The sequence below is a fragment of the Chenopodium quinoa genome, unplaced genomic scaffold (assembly GCF_001683475.1).
Source record: "Chenopodium quinoa cultivar QQ74 unplaced genomic scaffold, ASM168347v1, whole genome shotgun sequence".
In the NCBI taxonomy this organism is placed as follows: domain Eukaryota; kingdom Viridiplantae; phylum Streptophyta; class Magnoliopsida; order Caryophyllales; family Amaranthaceae; genus Chenopodium; species Chenopodium quinoa.
This window is the reverse complement of record NW_018744041.1, coordinates 2,374-18,808: the sequence shown is the minus strand read 5'-3', so window position 1 is coordinate 18,808 and position 16,435 is coordinate 2,374. Positions and strand designations below refer to the sequence as shown.

General features: G+C 39.6%; 2 protein-coding genes across 2 annotated transcripts; one reads left to right on the top strand and one right to left on the bottom strand.

Moving 5' to 3' along the window:
- Window positions 1-413: 413 nt before the first annotated feature.
- LOC110690376 (probable apyrase 6) lies at window positions 414-10,228 on the top strand. Its single transcript, XM_021867195.1, has 8 exons — window positions 414-1,392; window positions 3,486-3,598; window positions 5,857-5,964; window positions 7,173-7,227; window positions 7,759-7,944; window positions 8,742-8,839; window positions 8,951-9,147; window positions 9,510-10,228. Exons 1-8 carry the CDS (start codon window positions 765-767, stop codon window positions 9,772-9,774), a joined length of 1,650 nt encoding a protein of 549 aa, XP_021722887.1. The 5' UTR covers window positions 414-764; the 3' UTR covers window positions 9,775-10,228.
- Window positions 10,229-10,930: 702 nt separating this feature from the next.
- LOC110690585 (salicylic acid-binding protein 2-like) lies at window positions 10,931-12,168 on the bottom strand. Its single transcript, XM_021867445.1, has 2 exons — window positions 11,680-12,168; window positions 10,931-11,463 (listed from the first exon to the last, which is right to left on the bottom strand). The coding sequence occupies exons 1-2, from the start codon at window positions 11,893-11,895 to the stop codon at window positions 11,140-11,142; spliced, it is 540 nt and encodes a 179-aa protein (XP_021723137.1). The 5' UTR covers window positions 11,896-12,168; the 3' UTR covers window positions 10,931-11,139.
- Window positions 12,169-16,435: the final 4,267 nt, after the last annotated feature.

Sequence of the window (16,435 nt, the reverse complement as noted above, 5' to 3'; positions counted from 1 at the left end):
GGTCAACGGGTCGGGTTTGGGTCAAATTTCGGGTTGTTTGAGTCGTTTTTGTTTCAAGTGGTTAAGATTGCTAGGATCATTACAAATTATGATAAATGGGTCAAATTGAGTCTATTTCGGGCCATTTGGGTCGGGTTTTCTCTTAGTAAAATGAGTTAAAAACCAGGTCGGATCGAGTTGGGTTACCAGATCGGATCGACTATTGACAAGTCTAACTGTGACTTTGTGAGGTTTGACCTCGCACTTTGAGGATGCGAGACTTACCCTAAACCACGCTCGTATATAATATTTGTTAAATGCTAAGTTGCTAACCCACTTTGAGGATGCGAGACTTACCCTAGACCACGCTCGTATATATTATTTGTTTAATGCTAACCAAACAAATATGATTAACCATCCTAACCCAAAGTTGGGTACCATTACCATTCTTGAATCATGATTAACCATCTACCATCCTAATCCTTGATGGCTATGCGAACGAATCCAAAGATGAAACTCAGATTTGAAAAAACCATCTTTTCTGCTAAACGTCGGCACTCAGAAATCAAGAGAGAGTGAGCGCGCGTTAACGCCGTGGGAAGGAAGAAACGCAGAGAAGACACTTAGACACACAAAACTCTTCTCGATTTTCCTCCTTCCCCCATTTTCAATTTTCAATCTTCTCTCTTTTACACAAAGAAATCCCTAATTTCAACTTCTTCTTTCAAAATTCCAGAAAAAGGGGGCAATTCCATGATTTTCTCAATCGATCATCATCTTCTTTGATGCGCCGACCTAATGCCCGATCTCCGAAGCCCAATTCCGAGATAAAATCCGACCCAGATCCTAAAATGGAGCCCCTTTCTATCAAATCGTTTCAATTTAAGCAAAACCCTAATTCCAGATCCAGTTCCTTTTCAAGAATCCCAAAAGCACAACCTAAATTTAATTGGGTTACTGTTTTCTTTATTTCTGTTGCATTTGTTATTGTTTTTTACTTATCATTTGTGTTTTTGGGGCAGAGAACACCTGTAAATGGCCGGAAATTTGGGATAATTATTGATGGTGGGAGTACTGGGTCGCGCATTCATGTTTTTGAGTATAAGGTTGAAGGTGGGGTGCCAAGGTTTGATTTTGGGCCTGATGGGCATTCGTCGATGAGGGTTAATCCGGGGTTGTCATCGTTTGAGGACAATCCGGAGCGAGCTGGCGAGTCCCTGATGGAGCTGTTGGATTTTGGGAAGAGGATTGTGCCCAGGGAATTGTGGGGAGATACTGAGGTTAGGTTAATGGCTACTGCTGGACTTCGGTTACTTGATTTGGAAGTTCAAAATCGGATTCTGGAGTCTTGTCGGAGACTTATGAGGTCGTCGGGATTGAAGTTTCGTGGTGATTGGGCGTCGGTGATTACAGGTATAACTATATAAGTAATGCGAGCTGAGTTGCAATTATGATATTTATTTACTAGCTTGGTGGATTGATTAGCTTGGCTTGTTTTCTCAATTATGGACTACCTATAATCATTTTGTTCATTGATGCAATTGTATATGTTGTAAGGTCAAGATTTAGAAGATTAACATGATAGAGGACTTTGGTAATCTTTTATAAGAACAAAGGGGATGATTTAGCTGTAGTGTAATGTAGAATCTATAAACTTGATAAGGGAACTGATAGTATTATAGGGAGAGGAAAAATGGATCTCCACATGAATTAGGACAAGGACCTTGCGGAGAGATATGATTTGATGGGTAATGATTATGAAGAGTACTTATCATGATTATATTGATTTCGATTCTATATTGAGTCGTGAAAATTAATGTTTGGACTTGTGGTGGCTAGATAGAATAACAAAGGATTTTCTTATTATGATTACATTTTGACACTACACCAAGGTTTTACATTGAGTCCTTTCCTCTTTATAACAACATTAGATGAACTAATAAGGTTTTACCCATGATGAGATACTAGGGTGTATGTTGTAAATTATATTGGTGGACGAGACCAAAGTTTGGGTTAATGCTAAATTGGAGCAATGGAACCAACCATTCAAATCTATAGGGTTCAGATTAATGTTAAGCAAGATTAAGTACCTGGAATATTGTTTTAGCTCTAGGAGAGAGTCAAGCAAATATTTAATGACATTACGTGATAAAGTTGCCAAGAGTGATTGTTCTTAGCACCTTAGGGCCTTAGGTCAAACCAATAAAGGAATGGAGGAATTGACCAAGATGTTACCCAAGTATTCATTGGAAGTTAAAAGTGAAAATTCTATCAAATGATTATTAGACAAGCATTGCTATATGGGTAGGGAAGTTTAGGTTTATGCTAATTTTGAGCAATGGAAGCAATTGTTAAGAGTCTAAAGGGTTTAGATTAAGTTCAAGCAAAATTGAGTATGTGGAATATTGGTCTAGCACTAGAAGGGAGTCCACTAGTCGAGAGAGGATATAGTAGAGCATTATTTGATGAAGAGTTGCCCAAGATGGAATATTTAACTATAGGTGTCCGCATGTCTACTTCATTGAGAAATTGACCAAAATTTTCCCTTCATTGACCAAGATTGGTTGTGACTGAGATAGAAAGAGTTAAGGTGTATATATCATTTGATTGAAGGGAGTGGAGGGAAGGGATCGTGGATGACGATCATTGGAAATAAAACCTAGCTTCATGCAAATGACTCCTTCATTTAGACTATGCTTTGGACGTTGTTGTTGGTATGTTACTAGATAGGTTGTATACAATATGTTGTAATGTGAAACACATAGTAAACCTAGTGTAACTGCTGTACCAACTATTGTCTTTTAATAGTGTAAATTTGCTTGTAATTTTTTTTTTGTCAGTAGTAAACGTTTTTTAATATTTTTTTTTAAGATTTACATAAACTGTAGTCCTATTGCTGTATTTGCTTCAGTGAGTTGCAAGCCATTTAGTTTCATACTTTATGGATTGTACAAATTTTGGTTAAATTGGTGAGTTGTAAGCCAATTGATGTATAATTTTGAGTTTTGAGACTGAGTAGGTAGATGTTTTTCACTAAGCTAAAATTTGGCTTATATATCTGGATTTCTAGTTTTATAGCTGGTAGGTTTCTATAGATTTGGACTTTTGAGGAGGTTTCTATATTTCAATTTATGAAGATGGGTGTATTGTAACTATTGTGCTTTAATTTTGTTGGAGAGAGGAAATATCACATGATTTGGAGTGAGTGAAAGTGCAAGATTTTTGATGGGTAAGACTTTTTGGAGGCTTATCTTGGGCCCATAATCCATGAGGAGTTAGCTCTGGTGATAGTGTGTGTTAGGAAGTCTGTGGTCTATATATATATATTATTCTGATTCAAGTGAGTCATATTAAGGCTTTTTTCAAGTTGCATGGAACTCCAAATCACCTTGGTGTGCCTCTAGCCCTTTTTTTTTTTGTTTATTTATATAATTTGATGATACATCAGTTGGAAATGTTTTAACTTATTGGCAATGATCACTAATTGATGGTTGTTGCTATATTAGGCTCAGATGAAGGTTTGTATGCTTGGGTTGTGGCTAATTATGCCCTTGGTACTCTTGGAGGCGATCCTCACTTAACAACTGGTATCATTGAGCTTGGTGGGGCTTCTGCTCAGGTATGATAGTTGTTTGGTTGATGATCTAGTAAATTTGGAATGCTGATCAAATTTAAATTGTTTGTTTCGTCACTACATTTTTTAAGGGGGGTGTTTTTATATTGTGTGCTAGTGAAGTATTTGTCATTAGTTGAAAGGAGATAAAGTTATAGTATCTTCATATATAATAAGCTTTGTATGTTAATCCACTATATGTTTGTAAAATAAGGTGGTTGTTTGGTTGATGATCTAGTAAATTTGGAATATTTGGCACTTTGCTCTATTTGAGTCTTTAAAAGAATCCTTTGGTGGGGTTTAATTATAACCATACTAGCTCTCTATGCATTCAATGCATGAGTAGAATTTCACACACATAACATCTTATATGAAATATTTGCGGTAGTTATATATTTGTAAGGGTTTGTGTGAATTTTTCAAGCTTGCATTGATAATTTGAAGTGATATTTTAGGGGAATAAAGGAAACATGATTAATTGTAAGAAGATAATTAGGGGGCTTTTGGTTGGGTGGGGGGAAAGGGAAAGACATTAAGTAAGGGAATAAGAGAGGAAGGAAAGCAACTCCTTTATTTGTCACTGGCTGTTTGTTTTATATATAAAAAAAAAGGGAATCTAGTGTACTCTTCCATGCTCAGCCACCAGCCCACCACCATTATTCTCCACCACCTCCATTGCAAATATCATTCTTATGCCTCCAACACTGCGCCTCTCCCTCCACCCAACTCCCAACACTGACGCTACTGTCGCCCCTCTTCTCTTTTTTGTTTTTTTTTTTTTTTTTTTTGAGTAAACTTTTAGTTGATTTGGTTGCTTGGTTGTTTTTAGAGTGTTAAGGGTTGTTTTTTTGGGTGTTTGGGGGTTGTTTAAGAGGTGTTTATATAGATTTTTTGGGTTTTTTGGGTGGTATTCGTGGTGGGTATGGTTTTTTATGGTGATGGTGACTGTGGTGGGTGTGGGGCTAAATTCAAGTGGAGTTTGGTGTTTTTTTTTTTTTTTTTTTTTTTTTTCCGGGTGAGTTTCCGTGGTTTTCGGTAGGAAAGGGTGGTTTGGGTGTTTTCAGGGTGGATTACTGGATTTAGGGTGAATTTGGATGGGCGGAGGTTCTCGTGGCGGCTAGGCGGAAGTTCTCATCGCGGTTGGGCAATGGTTTCTGTGGGTAGTCGGTGTAGGTGTTTCTGGTGGCTAGGCGGTAATTTGGGTGGTCAGTTGGTGTTTCCAAAGGTTGTCTAGGTAGTTATGAAAATGGTCAAGGTAGTTGGGTGAAGAGGAGCCTGAGGGTTAGAGACTTATATTGATTCCTTGGGGGTGGGGAATGAGAGTAGAGGAAGTGGGGTAATGGGAATGATTGAATTTGTCTAACAAATATCATCAAAGGGATTAATGGTAGTTGATTGCCTTTCAATTTGTTGAATACCCCCAACCAAACGCCCCCTAAGATTTTATTTACGTACTTTAGAAGCGTAGTGGGCCCTTGAACATGTTTATCTAACACACTTTTTTTAAATGTACAAATATATTTTACTATCATAGCATTAGCTTTTCAAATGACTGAGGCTAATTATTATTGCAATTATTTTTTTTTTGGATAAATTGGGTGCACACGTGTAATAGATCTGTGCCATTTTTAAGATCTTACTTCCAAAGGAACTGAAGTTCCATCTCTACTGATAGTTATTTTGGTTTGGTAATATTTTTGTCATCTCTCACTGTATTTAGCTTTAAGTTTTGTGTTTTCTTGTCTTCCTTGTAGAATTGCTGTTATATTTGTTAACTCCTTTGAAACGCATCTGCTGATGGTTTGTCTCAGAGAATCCTAAATTGTCTTGTGGGGCTTAGAAACTTCTCAATATCTTTTAAAACCAATGAAGGTGAATGACTTAAAGATATAACCTGAACCCACCTTAAGCATTGATTATAATATTGAGCCTTGGTAGTTCTGGAATATGTAATGGTCAACAAAATATTTGGTAACTTTATCTTGCTTACGTGATTGGGGGTAAGCCGTGTACTCTTGGACCTCCCCAGACCTTATCCTTGGTATTGGGTGGTGGTGATTGACTCAATGTTCAACGGCTTAGTGCTTATGGATGTTGAATTGCAGTGGCAGGACATATCTTTTGAGTTCATCTGTATACATTGATGTTACAGTTTATTTTGTGTCTTAGAAGCTTGTTATTTCTGTTACATACTTACATGTGAATGGTTATAGTATTATTGGTTTGAAGTTCTGACTAATCTTCATGCTGATGCTTTTACTTAGGTCACTTTTGTCTCAAGAGAGTCAGTGCCTTCAGAGTTCTCCCGTTCGCTTAATTATGGAAATGTGACCTATCATCTCTACAGTAACAGCTTGCTTCACTTTGGTCAGGTACCTTTAAAACCAATGGAGTTTGGTAATTGTGTTTGAATTATACTTCCACATTGTTTTTATTGGTCTTCTAAATGAAAGAATTTAAGATAGAGCAAGATAACAAGATTTGGACCAATGCGAAGTCAGTGAACATCTCTTCCCTACAATGTGCATATATGACGAGTTTTTGTCGTGCAACATCAGAACTTATAAATGTTTGTTTTATGAGCTTAGTAACGGTTTCCCTTAGCTAAAGACCTAATGATTCTTGTGTTGGAGCTTTATTTGGTTTCACTGTTACATGTGAAGTAGTTAACTTGTAATAGTGGCCACTAGCTTTTATAGGTTTTCAGTATTTATTTAAATTTTTAACTCTGTAAAAATTTTTGAAAAGAAAAATCTTTTGTTTTCTTAGTAAAATTAGGTTCTCTTTCGTTGAGTCATCTCACATGTAACAGTAGATCTGGTAAAAAAGGCTACTTGAATTGTGAGAAACTCAGGATTGTGGCCAATCCCACCACCCGGCCCGGGGGGGGGGGGTCCTCTCCTTTCACGGCAGAAAAACCCCTTATCCCTCCCGCTTCCGATTTGTCTCTTGATTTTTTCCTCTCAAAATATTTAATTATGCAGTAACAACCCTATATGCCTTTCATATATATATATATATATATATATATATATATATATATATCGATTTTTTTTTTTTAAATTCATTTATTACTCTTTTTTTTTTCTGGCCGTTGGCAGCAATTAAATTTGTGGGGTCCTCTCTTGTTTTTGAGGACCTTAAAATCTTCAAACATTATTTTTAACTAACCAACCAGAATAGTCTTTGGAGGGATTGGAACAGTGATTTTCCCCCCCTCATTTTAGGAAGGGGAAATCCTCTTTAGAGATTGTTTTTGTTAATTGTATGGCTCCTACTTAGGGATTTTTTTTTTCCCAACCTTGGACTTCGACTGTTACCAAGTTGCCATTGCGTATAGAACATTTATGTTTTAAATCCCTGTTCTATTGTTAGTTTGAATTGTTTCTTAGAATCAACATTCCTTTGACCTGGATTAAAATGGCATTGTGCCACGTATTTGATGTGTGGAGCTTAAGTGCCTGTTAGCAGCTCATCACTCTATATTTTCTACACATCTTTATTAGCTCAAAGATAGTGTGAATATATTTGTAGCCATTAAGTTTAACTTCCTTTGCCTTTTATATTTTATCTTTTTCAGAATGTAGCTTTTGATACACTGAAGGATTTACTTGTTTCAAGTGACATAACCTTGGGTAAGTGACTATATTCCTTATTCTATAGATGCTCAAACATGGATACTAAAAAAGTTTAAGGGTCTCATTATAACCGGTTTTAAATTGTACATTGTATGAACAGAGCTGTGAAGTCATTTGGACATTACATGTGAAACAAACCCATTTTACAAAGTAAAGTCAGTGAAACTGATAGAACACACTATTTTTACGCCTTTTCTTGGTGGTAAACAGTGATGTGTTGGTACTATATGATGAGCTAAGTGACAAATGCCTTGTGCAACTTTTTGTGAATGGTGTTCTGTGACTAAATGTGTCAATTGATATTGCATTCAATTCAGTGTAGGTTATTTATTAGCTTTTGGATTGATAATATATTAATATATAACCCAGAGCTTCACTTATGTGATTGTTAGGAATTAGGATACAGAATTGCATCTTATATGTACTTGATGCCGTTGTAAAAGGCCATGCAAATCAATGGCTGTGGTTTGTTATTATGAATTTACGGTATTAATATAGCATCACAAGTTTATAAACTTCCTTGTGCAGCTACTAAATCATCTGAAGAGGAACTAACCATGGACCCTTGTACTCCTAAGGGATATGCTGAGAGCATTAATTCATTTAATCTTGCTCCTGATTCTTCGGCCAAAAAATATTTATCCACTTTCCATGCAGCTGGGAACTTCTCAGAGTGCAGAGCTGCTGCCTTGAAGCTGTTACAGAGGGGCAAAGGTTGTCATTTGTTCTTTTCTGTCTGAAATGATGCTACGTTTGATCTGTTCTGCATGCATTGACCATGATTTTCTTTATATTTTGATATAGTTAAATGTTATACTTTTGATAAGATTTTTAAATGTGTTTATCATAGGAAAATTTGCCAATTACAACCGATAAAAGTGCCCATTTTGCGGGTTACAATTATCTAAGTTTATTTTTGCAAATTACAACCAAAAAAAGTCACCAAAAATTTTAAATTACAACCAAAATCCAATTTTCGGCCACTTTTTATCGGAATATGATGTTAATCATTTGACTCCCAACCAATACTAATTTGGAATCATTTAATGATATAATGACATCATATTTTTTGTGAAAGTGGTTGAAAATTGAATTTTGGTTGTAGTTTAAATAAATGTTGGGCAACTTTTTTGGTTGTAATTTGCAAAAATAAACTTTCAAATTACAACCAATACCCAATTTTCGGTCACTTTTACCGGAATATGATATTAATCATTTATTGATATAAAAAATAACCCCCAACCAATACTGGTTTGGAATCATTTAGTGATATAATGACGTCATGTTTTTGTGAAAGTAGTAGAAAATCGAATTGGTTGTAGTTTAAAATGTTGGGTGACTTTTTTGGTTGTAATTTGCAAAAATAAACTTTGATGGTTGTAACCCGCAAAATGGGTATTTTTACCGGTTGTAATTGGCAAATTTTTCCATTTTGATACCATAATACCTTTTTTTTAATTTTTATTTTGGGTAATTAAACACTTAGTCACTTACATCAAGTTATTTTCTAGAGGGTTGTGCCTACGATCATTGCACTTTGGGAGCCACATTTATGCCTAAGCTGCATGGCAGATTCTTGGCTACTGAGAATTTTTTTCATACATCACAGGTTTGAAATTCTTTCTTTTGATGGAGCTGTGAGAATATATTGTAAAAACTTGTTGCTCTCCATTTGATTGGATATTACATTCACAAAGATTTCTTTTCAATTTCTGTTTAGTTCTTTGGCTTGGCTTCAAAGGCAGTTCTCTCTGATCTAATGGAAGCTGGTCAAGCATTTTGTGAAGAGAATTGGCCAAATATTCGAAAGAAATATTCTTCACTTGCTGAGGAAGATCTCTTACACTACTGCTTCTCATCTGCCTACATTGTGGCCTTTTTACATGATAGCCTTAACATTGCATTGGATGACACAAGGTAATTTTCTTTGTAACAATAGTTTATATTCTGGTTCTAACTAGCTCTCAATCCCCTGAACCCCTGCCCTAATCTTAATTTGAGGTTGAGTACAACTTTTATTTTGGATCGAATTTGCTATTCCTATTCTAAGCTGTTTCAGGCCGTCTTGCTCACTAATGGCTGTTGGTTCCCCGCGTTCCAGTGACCTGATATCTTGAATTCTTTTCTTATAAGTCTATTATGATGTCGTTTATTTTTTATTTGGATTAGTGAAGAAGGAAATGTTGTGATTTATCATGTAGTTTAATCCATTTTCCCCTTGTTTTATTATGCTTTGGTATTCTGCTAATTGCTGATTGACGGAAATACTTATTTTACAGCATTGGATATACCAATCAGGTGGAGAATGTACCTCTCGATTGGGCATTAGGTGCTTTCATCTTACAGACAACAGCTATAAATGGAGCAAACTATGGGTGGGTTTCTTTGATTAGTGACAACTTCCCTAACTCTTTCTTGATTATGGGTGCCACAATCTTGTTAACCTTTGCAGCCTGTTATGTTTTTCAATGGAGGAAACCATACTTCAAAACTATTTATGATTTGGAGAAAGGACGTTACATAATAACTCGAATCAATAGGTAAAGCTCACAATTCTTACCAACATAAAATCAAATACGTTGCCTGGTCGGCTGCTCAACAAAGGAATGGGTCTATGTTCCTTTTTGGTGCCCTATATAATTCTTTCGTAAAGGTATTCTGGGATGCCTTGTAGTATTTTCTCATGAAGTTGATCAAGAGTACCATTTTTTAAAGGGGGCAAATTGTCGGAGCCAAATTTTCCAACATAGCATTCAGTACATCCACACGTTTTGTCTGTAAATCATTAGTCCTTGATGTAAAGTAGGGCGAGGTGAAGCCCTCGTCCTGGTGCAGATATAAAATGCATACTGTCTAGTTGAGTTGTATGAAGTTCTGGCACTAAGTTTAGCTTTTTGGACCGTTAGGAATTATACTAATACAATCTACTGTAAGAAACCTGTTGTGTTAAAGCTCAGTGATGCAATTCTTTACAAAGCTTCTAAATGCTTTCAATCTATATTCATTTTTTTCCCCCTGTCAATTCTGTAGTCAAATTGTATTTAATAGTATGGATGGGATAGGAGCTTAATGCTTTTAGTATAAACAAAAGAGGGACTTAGGCGACAACAGCGAAAATTAGTGCAACATTAAGAACTATATGAGTGTCTACAACTCTGCATACACCTCGTGCAGGCGGTTACGCAGCACAAAGGACACACTTGATAGAGCCCAAGACTGACCTTTTGAAGCAGATGTTAACCTTCATTTAGAGACCTGTTTTCGAACAACCTGCATGCAAGTACTTCTATAGCGAGTATTACTCTTGATTGACAACTGAATTCACAATCGAGGAAGAATTTTATGGTTACCTAAGTTATAAAACTGTGATTGGCACACAAGCTTGTGCAAAATTCGAATAAGCCTATCAATTTCTCAGTAAACTCAGTATAATGCTCACTAAGATTTTAAAAATATGTTAAATTACACTCATATTTCACAGGCCACAATGACTGTATATAAGCTCTCCTTAAAATGCTAGATCAAAGTAAACTGTACTATCATATTTTTACTATTTCACCTTTAGAAAATATGTACTTTGTATAAAAGATAAATAAGACTTTTATTTGGAAACAGAGGGATTACAAGAACACAGATAACCTATCCTATCCACGTCAATAAGAGGATTTTTAAAGTCACCTTGCACAATCCAAGACAAATTAATAGAGTAACATATGTTCTTTAGGAAACTTTCACCTTGTACACCATACATATTAAACATTAACGGCACAAGAGCTTACAATAACATGAAACGATCATAAACATGTAAAGGCGACAAACATAGGTAATTAAGAGTTCAAAATTACCAATAAGACGAGTTGTTAAGAGACAATAATCCTTTAATTACTTAGCATAACATATAGTTTTAACTTAATTGGGATCAGAAGTTGGAGAGTCATCAGAGTTGGCAGCAAAATGTTTCAGAGCAATCTCCAAAAGACAGTAACAAAGCTGTTTAGGCATGCAGAACATGGGCATGTGATCTGAGTGTTTAAGCATCCTCACTTCTTTCACCTCATCATTCTTAATCATCCAAGATTGGAATGCTGGTGGTATTGCTTCATCTTCGTCACACATCACATAAACACGCCGAACTGATCCATATCTCTCCTCGGAAAGCTTACTCTCTGGCCTCGATAGATCCTCAAGGAACATCGATGATGGCCTTTTCAATGTCATAGCAAGCTCATAGTCCTTGTAACATTTCCACAAAATAACACTTGGTTAAGTAATGTATAATATAGGAACAAAATGTAATAATGTTTCCACATAATTATATGTTGTCCTGTATATATAACATGTAATAAGTACGTGATTAAACATCTCGTGCATTACCACGACTACATCTTAGTTTAATCTATATTGTGAATTTAATTAAAAACGGAGTAAGAAAACAAGTTAAGTATGTACCTCAGGGGGGGACAACTTATAAAGCTTAGACATGAAACGAGGACCAAATAAAAATGATGTAATTGTGTCATTTGGGTCATCGGAGCTCTTGAATTCTGTGTCCAACCAATATTCTTCTGCTGATGGCATACTTGCCATGAACTTTTCCAATGTAAAAATAAAACATGAAGCATTCATTATTTTGGATGATTTTATTAATTCAAAACAATACCACATCTGCAATTGTTAGAATCTTATAAACAAACCAATGTGAATTTCTTAACAATAAACATTACAAATTTATATTCAATCATACTCCGTACATATGTTATGTAACCAAAAAAAAAAAAAAAAAAAAAAAAAACATATTCTTGAGACTACAATTTAACTTTGGATTTTATACGAATTGATCCTCTTCTACTTGCATGCCCTTGTTAGATTTATTATTTGAAGGGCGCGTTTAATTAATTCAACCGGTTTTTGCATATGTTATACGGAGTATTTAGATTATTAACTGTTTGGGTCCAATTTAGTCCAATTGGGCCTAAGCACTAAATGATCCAATTAAAAGCCCAAGGTCAAGGTTCAACTCTCCAATTGTGCTAAAGTCAAAGGTCAGCCCACAAAGCAAGCCAATTGGGCTAAGGCCCAACCTCTCCATGTATGATGAGGTATAAAAGCCATCATATTGATACATTCAAAGAGGGGGGGATTCATTCTGATTCATGGATAGATTCATATGTTCATTGATATATTCCATAAAAGCCTCAAGCAACAAACTCTCTTGCATAGTGTCTTCTTCTCACACATTGTACTGACTTTAGCATCGGAGGGGCCTTCCTCGGCAACACCCCCGAGGCCAGTTTACGTGTGTTTACTGTGCAGGAAACCTTCGGCCCAACATAACTTGGACCGAATCCAGCCTTCTCCATTTCAGCGGACCTTCGGCAAGGTCCCATTGTTTTCACCCGAAACAATTTGGCGCCGTCTGTGGGGAAGACTTTCAAAAATCTTTAAGCCAAATACCTAACCAAGATCATCTTGCAATTATCTTAGCAGCAATGGCTAAGAACCGCAAGAGCAAAAGCCTCCGTCAAGGAGCGGGCGAAAAGCCTAAAACCCCTACACCATCGCCCTCGCCGGACCGGAACTCTCCCAAGGGTGCCGGCTCGGGGGGAGGATCATACAAGGAGGATTCCCTATCTCCCGTAATTCATGACTCTCAATATAGGCCGGGCCACTCTCGGTCTAGCAGGGGTGAGTCCGATCATAGGACATATTCAGTGTCCCAAAGCCAACCATCGGCTGCGCGCCCTCATTCCCACACTCGGCCGAGGACCCCTTTGACGGGGCCCAGCTCAGAAGAGGTGGCCAGAGCGCTGGCAGTACTCATGGAGGCGATGAGGGCACAAAATATGCCACCACCTCGTGATCGAACTCCTCCGCATACTTGGCACCAGCGGAGGAAGTTAGACCATGATGGTGGGAAGCTTCCTTCCTTCCGGGAACTGGAAGAGTGGGAGGAGGATTCTTGGAAAAATGAAAAACAGAGGAAAAAGAACCCTCAATTTTTAAAAGGATCCTCATCCTCAAGACCAGAAGCGCATAAGAGCAGCAGCTCAGCTTCTCGGCCAGAATCTACTCACCGAGAACCTGAGACTGTTCGCAGAAGCGTCCTTGACCGACTCGGCGGCCAGGAACCGAGCGTGCGTAGTCGCCTCTCGTTCCCTGCAGCCGAGGCCCAGACTTCCCAGCCAGGGACGAAAACCACTCCTACCTCTCTAAGAGGGCGGAGCGCGGTCCCTTCGGCCAGGAACAAGGGCAAGGCCGTTATGCTACCCGCTAGTTCACCATTCGAGCAATGGATACTGGAAGAGCGCGTACCCACGGTTAAAATACCGTCGCACATCACATATGACGGGACCACGGATCCGAAGGATCACGTGGCCTCGTATGAGACTCATATGCATCTTTGCCCCAGATCCGAGGCGACTTGGTGCAAATATTTCCCAACCACTCTCAAGGGGGTCGCGCAAGCGTGGATCTCCAAGGGAGTAAGGCAAGGCTCCGTAACAGGGTGGGATGATCTGTCCTCCAAGTTCAGGAGCAAGTTTTCCACGGCAAACCGCCGAGAGAAGACTACCGCAGAGCTCATGAGTCTGCAACAGGGGGAAACCGAAGCCTCCGAGACTACTTGACCCGTTTCAGTAACGAGTCATCAAGCGTCTCCCAGCTGGACCAGGGGCTAGCCGTTTTCGCAATGCAGAATGGCCTTCAGCCAGGAAAGTTCCTAGACTTCATGGTCATGCATACCCCGCAGACCTTGGAGGAAGCTCTTAGTGCTTCGGATAAGTTCATCCGAGCCGAAGAATGGAACAAAGCGAAAACCCAACCTCAATCCGGGGGAGGGAAACAGAGGCAAATACCCTTGTCTGAAGGCCAAGGCCATAAGGCAAAGGGAAAGTCAAAGGCCCCGGAGCAATCTTTGGCCAATGACCCAAAGAAGGAAAGATTTGCCTCATACACAGGCAGATACGAGTCCTACACTCCGCTCTCTCTTCCACGCGCCAAAATTTACAGTGTGACAAAGGAGGAGCAGAGTTACCGAAAGCCGAGACCACTCCCAGAGTGCTATCAGCTTAAAAATAAAAATCAGTGGTGTGAGTTCCACGAGTCTTCGGGCCACAACACTGAGGAGTGTATCCAACTGAAGGACCAGATAGAGGACATGGTCCGGAAGGGATACTTGAAAAAATACATCGCGGATCACCACGAGAAAAAAGAATCCGAGAGGTCAGCAAAGGACCCTCGGCAGGACCTTGACTTCCCCCGGAAAAACAGTAAAAAGCCGGAGGGGAAATTCCCTCCGATCAATGTTATCTCGGGAGGAATATACTCTCGGAGGGAGCACAAGCGCCACCTTAGAGCTTTGACTCACCAGGTGAACAACGCTGACATTCAATCTCCCCAGTCGCCGGTGCCGAACATGACGTTCACAGCCGCCGACTGCCGGGGGATTACATTCCCTCATGAGGATCCGTTGGTGATCATCGCCACGGTGGCCAACCACGACGTCAGTAAGGTCCTTGTTGACGGTGGCAGTGGAGCAAACATTCTGTTCCGGAAGGCCTACAATCAAATTAAGCTGAAGCCCAAGCACCTTACGCCGGTACCCTACCCGGTATCCGGGTTTTATGGGGCTTCAACTTATCCAGATGGGAAGGTGACACTTCCTGTCACCATCGGTTGCGATGAGGCAGCCCGGAACGTCATGATTGAATTTTTGGTCATCGACGCTCCTTCAGTGTACAACGTGATTTTGGGGAGACCCATAATTCACGAGATCCAAGGGGTCGTCTCAACTTATCATCAGCTGATGATTTACGTCTCAAACGCCGGCTTCCCCGAAAGGATACAGGGCAACCAAAAGGACGCCCGAAGGTGCAACTACCTCAAGCCATCCAGTAGTCGCCCAGATGACGACAAGGATGAGGAGGAGAAAGAAAAAGAAAGAGAGCCAAGCACAAAAAAGCCGAAAGGCCTAAGTGCTTCGGCCCAAGGATCTGTACCCAGAGGTAAAGGGCCCGAAAGGGAAAAGGCTAGCTCCTCAGCTGAGCCGCAAGACTCAGAGAGCCAGCCGAAGAACAAAAAGACTGGGACACCTGCTGACATTGGCAGCAGGCCAGATTATGAAGAGTCCAATCCATCAGCAATGGACATGGACCAACAGACTGAAACAGTTGAGTTGGCCGAAGGAGACGCTGAGAAATGTGTAACAATCGGGATGGACCTTGATCCGAACACCCGTTGCGAACTTATTCAGCTCCTTCGGGATAACAGAGATGTGTTTGCTTTCTCGGCAGCTGATATGCCTGGGATAAGTTCAGACCTCATCTCCCATAAGCTTAATGTTGACCCGACGTGTCGACCAGTTAAGCAAAAGAAGCGGAATTACTCCGCCAATAAGAACCGAGACATCGCAGCCGAGGTCAAAAAATTATTGGAGGCAGGATTCATCGAACCTTGCCAATATCCAGAATGGCTGGCAAATGTGGTGATGGTTCAGAAGCCCAATGGTACCTGGAGGATGTGCGTTGACTTCACGGACCTAAATAAGGCTTGTCCAAAGGATTTCTATCCCTTGCCGAGGATCGATCAGCTAGTCGATTTGACAAGTGGCCATGCCTTGCTTAGTTTCATGGACGCATTCTCGGGGTATCATCAGATCTTTATGCACCCCGACGATCGAGCAAAGACAGCATTCGTCACGAACGCTGGGGTGTACAATTACAAAATGATGCCCTTCGGATTGAAAAATGCGGGGGCAACCTATCAAAGGCTGGTGGATCAAGTTTTCGCCGATCAAAAGGGCCGAAACATGGAAGTCTATGTTGACGATTCGATCGTCAAAAGCAAGAAACTAGAGGACCATGTAAAGGACCTGGCTGAAACTTTCGCCACCTTGAGAAAGCATCAAATGAAGCTGAATCCGAATAAGTGTGTCTTCGGCGTGAAGTCAGGGAAATTCCTGGGGTTCATGGTCAGCAAAAGGGGGATTGATGCCAATCCCTCTAAAGTCAAAGCGGCGCTCGACCTTCCCGAGCCGAAAACGAAGCGGGATGTTCAGCGGCTCACCGGAAGAATGGCAGCCCTCTCGAGGTTCATTTCCAGAGCTTCGGATAAGGGGTTACCTTTCTTCAAAGCCCTAAAACTCCTGAAAACAAAAGAGCTCGTTTGGGAGGAAGAGCAAAAAGACGCCTTTAAACAGCTTCGGGAG